The 6,581-nt window shown below is 48.0% G+C and overlaps 1 protein-coding gene across 1 annotated transcript in view; it reads right to left on the minus strand.

Moving 5' to 3' along the window:
• daam2 (dishevelled associated activator of morphogenesis 2) overlaps positions 1-6,581 on the minus strand; it is a 65,875-nt gene that overhangs the window by 33,751 nt on the left and 25,543 nt on the right. Inside the window, exons 2-3 of the mRNA XM_025059134.1 lie at positions 5,801-6,092; positions 219-308 (exon numbers count right to left, since the gene is read on the minus strand). Of these exons, the coding sequence (XP_024914902.1) occupies positions 219-308; positions 5,801-5,968 (258 nt within the window). The 5' untranslated portion in view covers positions 5,969-6,092. The remainder of the gene's footprint in view (positions 1-218; positions 309-5,800; positions 6,093-6,581) is intronic.

Below are 6,581 nucleotides of genomic sequence, written 5' to 3' on the forward strand. Positions count from 1 at the left end.
GTACAGATGTGACCAGTAGCACCTGTGAAAACGTCTCCCAGCTCCAGGTGTAGTTTAACTACGGTCCAATCACAACCACAGGATTCAACAAGTGACAAATGTAATGTCCAAATATGTCTCTGTTGGACGGTGAAAAACCACCGATGTCTTTGACCTTTAGCAGTATCAAAGGTCACATGACTAAATGAAGGGGGAGGGGGGGGCGTCAGGACACTCACCTTTTTCTTGCTGCAGTAAATTTGCCATTTCTTCTCATCGGGCAGAGCAAACATGGCCTCCCTGTTCTTGTCCGTCAGGTCCAGTTCATCCTACAACAACAACAACACAGAGGTCATGAGGTCATGAGGTCATGAAGAGTTCCTTCAACACATCCATATTTACAACTTTAACACTAGAACAGCCAAGGTGTCAATAACTCTGTGAAATTAAAACATACAAATATAATATATAATTTATGTGATCTCTACCTAATCCTGCAACCTTCAGTGTCAGTACAGTTGTACAGTTTTTGACCTTTATTGATCATAAGGTCACACCTGAGGCATCACTGGGCCAAAGTCGGACTCAGTGATGTACGATAATAACGGCAGGTGTGGCCTGGACGTCCTCGATCAGATCGCGAGGGCGTTCTGTGAAAGGCAGGAGCGAGTCAACAGTCGCAGCTGAAACACCGGTCGTGTCGTATCAGGAAAAGTTACAACCAAAAACCTGCTGCCACAAACCGGTTTGGCTGATTGTGTTGCTATGAATGAATACAAAGGGCCGTGGATTTACAGGAATGTGAAAATCAAATGTCTGTCTATGTATCATGAGCGATCACAGAGTTCAGATCTAGATCTAGAGTTAACAGAATGACAAACGACGTGGAGGTGAAACGGCTTTGTGTCACTTAAATATCAAAGTTAAGAGGAAGTAATGACCTCACTCGGCCGCCCTCCCTCACCCCTCCCTCACCCCTCCCTCACCCCTCCCTCACACCCTGTGGAGCTGCTCTTCACTGAATACAAATCAGTGTTTTGATATTCTCCCGGCTCCGTCCTCAGTTCCTCCTCGGCTCCACCCACACCTTTTCAAATGCATATGAACTCCGGACACGAGGAGCTCCGTGCCAGAAACGTATATTGTTGGAAAAGAGAGACGGAAAAATCAGTGTTGGAGGAAGACAAGTGTTTGGAAGCAGAGAAAAGAAGCTGTGAAGTCCTGGACCGAGGAGACGACGACCACAGGCTGCGGCACCACGGCTTTGTCCACGGGTTCACACTGATCCACAGTCATAATGGTCTGGGCTCCATGACGTCAGGCCGGAGTGCCGAGGCCCCGAGGCCCCCCACCGGGCCCCTCGGAGCCGCTAGTTTAACCACAGCTTTTTTAAACCCGCATTCCAAATGTCCAACAGTAGAAAGGATGACATCATCGCTCACCCCCCGTNTTCATCTGTGACAAAGGTCTTCATCAGATGGTCTTCATCAAACCTTTGAACTCATGGATGGACCTCAGTCCAAGTCAAAGTCTCTCTCTCTTCCTCTCTCCCTCTCATCCCCCCTTGTCATTTTCCACCATGCTCCTCTAGGGGGGGACACCCCATCAACCACTGTATGAGTTTTTCACTGTATTGTTCTTCACACAACCCCCCGATTATCAAAACAGATTCAGAAATTGAGCTGCAATGCTGCCATCTAGTGACTTTCACTGTCATGTACAGTAGTTTTTCCCTAAAAACGGGCCAATGTTATCGGTCATCGCGAACTTTCAGTAAAGTTAAAGTGAATGTTTTTGTTCTTAAACTTCTTAAACTTTATACATTAAAAACGGCGGCTGGGTGAATGGATTTTCTCGACGATTCCCATCGAAGTTTCGTCTCATCCGGCCTCTTTCCTTCAATCCCTAAAATTCCAAATATGCTCCGACACTTCATCCACATCACATGGCCTCTCCTCATGACTTTATAATACCCTTCTCTCAGACATCCAAAAAACCAAACACAACCACTCTGCGGTACAAAACCGTCCTTCGTCGTGCCCCCGTCTTTCTTTCTCCGACATCACGCTCCAGTTGGAATTCCACATAAACCAAAGCTAATATTGTTCCACCTGCTCCTCGGTGAATTAAACACGCATACCTCAGGCTCCTGAATCGCCCCGGAATATTTTCCACAGCCCTGTCTATCCGATATTATTACACATTTTAAGGCGGTATTGAAGGTCCTGGGGTCGTCGGCCGTGATGTTCTCTGAACAAGAACTCACATTTGAATCCACTGAGGATGTGTAGAAAACAGTGTGGAGGATGATACGCAGGCCATACCAAATATACCAAATATTTATAATTACTACTAATGTGATCGAGGACGGCCCGAACGAATGTTGACTGAATCGCAGTAGCACAAACAGAATGAATCCCTGACATCAACTCTAACTTTGATCAATATCCATCCACTGAAATATCCTGACATTTCCTTTTCTTTTAACCGACTGTAGATTCAAATGGATTTGTAGCTGAGACCGTCTGAACGACAGGTGAAAACTGACTCGGGCTGAGCTACTGCAGTACTAGTTTATCTCTGAAGCAGCGTTTCCAGTCAGGGTTAGCAATGTAACGACGCATCGTGAATAGATTAAAATCGATGCAAATCCCTGACAACTCTCATTGGTTGAAATCAAAACTGAATGGTCCATCACTGGTCAGACCATGACACTACACACTCTAGTCCACTAGGTGGCAGTGTGCTCCTAAAAACCCACTATCAAACCCAGACGTCAGGTCTCTACGTAGGCTGAGAGACGTTCAGGTGTTGGACCAGAACGTGGGAAGAACGTGTTCCACAGACACCAACAGTGTTCTCCAGTGGAACTCTTTCCACTTCCTGTTGTTTCTCTTCTTCTTCTTCTGTTGTTGTTTCATATATTAACAGTTAACCAGGTCAACCAGACCAGACCAGTTTGACCAGTTTAACCAAAGCAGATCAATGGAGATGGTCCAGAGTTGGACTACACAGACACACGCAGACACACGCAGACAGACACACAGACACACAGACACACGCAGACAGACACACAGACACACACACAGACAGACAGACACACAGACACACACGTCTGTGGACTTGACAGGAAGGCAGAAGAATGACGGGCGAGATGACAGGAAGTCGTACGCAGCCTCCGGGGGACCAACAGGAAGCTTTTATTATCCTGCTGCTTCGTTCATCCGACCAACGGTCTGAACAGTCACAGGAGCCGGTACTTGTTTTTACTTCTTTGTGTTGAGGAGGAGGGAAAAATGCAGAGGAAATGCCAGATGAACAAACGAGAGAGAATCCCAGAGCGTCAGTGGAGGAACCTCGGCGTCAGTGGGTGGAGAACAGTTCCATTCCCTCTCGTTATGTAACACACGTTTGATTTGTTAGGAGGGGGGGGGGGCGGGGGGGGGGGCATTTGGGGGGGTTTGGGGTTTTAAGAGTTTCCTGGAAACACGGGTTCAGGTTTCAAACCTGGACGGACAAATTTAACCGGAGTTACTGGGAGAACAGAACTATTACCTGATTATCACATTTACTGAACAACAGCAACAGCAACAACAACAACAACAGCAACAACAACAGCAACAACAGCAGCAGCAACAACAACAACAACAACAAGAGCAGCAACAACAACAAGAGCAGCAACAACAACAACAACAACCAGGTCCAAAGACGCTGTTGTCACCGAACAACACCGCGATCCATATAAAGAGGCAGTGAAGGAGAGGAAATATATAACAAATATATAACAAATATATAACAGTACTGTAACAGCTTTATAGTGTTGTCCTTTTAATTCATTAAAATCTATATTAATTTTAATAGTATCATATAAGTATAAGGATTGGTATTAATAAGTTACGATACATATCACGATACGGGTGTACCGTTACAATATATTGCGATATACTGTGATACGACAGTCACGATGATATATTGAGGTGTTTTTTTCCCCAAATTCCTTCACCAGGAAATGATGCTTCCGTACGAGGCGTTGGTTCCGACCTTTGTTCGTACAGCTGCTACACTATGGATCCTGAAAGGCTCCTCTTTTTTTTCCCCCTAGTGGTCGACCTCTGACTTATTTCAGGAGTCATTTCTGTCTCAGGGCCAGAGCTTCTTTTTATACACTGTCCTGTTGCTGTCTGTATTTTTAAAGACACAGAAGGTCAACGTAATATATGCTTCTATAGTGGCATCAGTGCTGTTGCCATGGTGACCGCCATCATTTTCACATTTCTGGCCCGACTGGAGATGTGGCCCACGACACAGACTCCTTCTGCTCTGGAACGACTTTCTGGACAATAATCCCAATCTCCCATTTCAATGGAAATACCCCCCCCCCCCCAGTGGTGGAGGTCTGTGCCTCCCTCCCTGTGACAGCAGACTGTTCAAGGTCTGGTTGAACAGATATTTGGATTTCTGGTCTAAAGTGTCAACACGGCGGCCGCAGAATCAGTAAAACAGATGTGAAGACGTGGGGGGGGCATGGAGGGTGTCGGGGGGGGCGTTGGCCAGAGGACCATCATCATCATTATGTCAAATCCCTGAACTACTGTCTTATGTTTTTGAGTCCCGTCATCAAACATGACCTGATCATACAAGGTCAGTTCAGTCACCACCAGATGGCACCAAAGCCCGAGGTCCAACTACAGCCTGACTCAAATATGGGAACAACGTTGACGAGCCTTTACTTTGAAAACTTCTGTTAATGCGACCAGAACCAAACAGAGACGTCGTTCTCTATAACGACGACGATAGAACGACACTGTCGGATGGAACATCCAACAACAACCCACAGAAATATATTCACAACACGTGACACCGTCCAGATCCAAGTCGACCTCCACGACCCCTGTTGTCTTCGTACTTTTCGTCGCACGCTCTAATATTTACCGCTAAGTAAACCGTGGGTCATTGAGCCAATCACCCGTCAGGACTGCTGTCATTGGACGTAGCTCCGCCTCCTGAAAGACACGGTTCTGTGAGCTGCACACACACACACACCGCACACAATCAAAGGAAAGGGCGCGACAACACGCAGTTTAATATCCAACATCCAATCAGTGATGAGTTTATCCCAACGTCACCTCCTGAAGTTAAGAACAACGAGTTATCATCAAACCAAGGAGCTCGACCACGACAGGGGCCTTTGCCAACGGTGGAGAAGGAAAGAGAAGCAGAAACAACCGGGAATCGTCTGCTCGGCCGTGGACTTCCAGGCAGAGCTGGACCGGACTGACGTGCACCACAGCTGAAGCCCACAGAACACTTCTTCATTTTGACAGCTGGGCCCCGATCCCTTCACACCGTGGACACGTGCCAACGCAGCCGTGCCAGTTTGGCACTGGAACAGAGCGACAACCTTCGCTAACAAGAAGGATCTGTTCAAAGGACGGAAAGTTCAGGAAACGGCCGGGCCGTGTGGAGAGGGAGAGACGGAAAGACGGGTTCTGGAGGTTCTGAACCCGGTGTTGGTGGTGGAGTTGGAGGAACGGCCACGCCCTGCTGTCAACATGAGCCGTTTCAGCTAAAAAGAACATTTGAAAACCAAACAGAACCGGAGAAACTGAGCAGGAAGTTCATGAAAACTCAATCAAAGTACACCTTTATCTAAGGTATTATTCATGGCCAATAGTACTTTAAAAGTTTACGGTCAACAGAAGGCAACGACAGCACACCCAGCTGGACACGTAATGCATCTGTCCGACAGCAGCTGCCCACAAATCTGGACTTTAGCGGCTCTAAATTCTGACCGATGACAGATTTGATCAAATGTACTCACAACAAGTTCAGAAAAACGTGCATGCAGCTCCTCTGCTGGTGGCATGGGGGCGCTGAACTCCAGCAGCTGCAGCGGCACGCTGTCCTTCAGGTTGATCTCAGGAGGCTCACTGCTGCCAAAGCAGCACAGGAGGCCCAGGCCGGGCCGAGTCCTCTTCCTGGGGGGCATGGCGGCTGCGGTGACCCAGGTGGCAGTGGTGGTGCTGGACCAGGAAATGGGAGGAGGAGGGGGCCCAGGGCGGGGAGGGGGGGGAGCGGAGAGGATGCTCAGGTCGCTATCTTGGGGGCATGATCTGAAAAAGAGAGAAAAACGCCATCGTTACAGACACGACCCAAATGTTGAGCCAAACTCCAACCAGGACAGACGGTTCTATTTCCACACACTGTGTGTGGTCAACGGTTCCTCGGAAAGAATGAGTCCCTGTGAAGGAACTCATGTTTCCAGTAGTTGTAAATTGTTTGGAAAAAGCACAGGAACACGGAGGAGCTGCAGCGGCTGCCGGTCAGGAGTTTGAAGTAAAAGTACACGGCAAATACGCAATGAGAGGAGTACCAATAAGTAGTAGTGTAGTACAACTGGGTTTTAAAAATCAAAAAAGAAAAAAGTCAAAGACGACGGCCGTCACGTCCTGGTTCCTGCTGCAGATTCGCTCTGACAAAGAACCCTCTTGTCCGTCACGTACAATGGAGCCTGGGCGGTGAGTCGAGACGGACGGTAAGACCCCCCCCCACCTCAGCCCCTCCCCCCAGCCTCGTCTTCCCTCTCCCACTGTGTCAGGCCG

Source organism: Cynoglossus semilaevis, chromosome 1 (genome assembly GCF_000523025.1).
Source record: "Cynoglossus semilaevis isolate Cse_v1.0 chromosome 1, Cse_v1.0, whole genome shotgun sequence".
NCBI classification, from domain to species: domain Eukaryota; kingdom Metazoa; phylum Chordata; class Actinopteri; order Pleuronectiformes; family Cynoglossidae; genus Cynoglossus; species Cynoglossus semilaevis.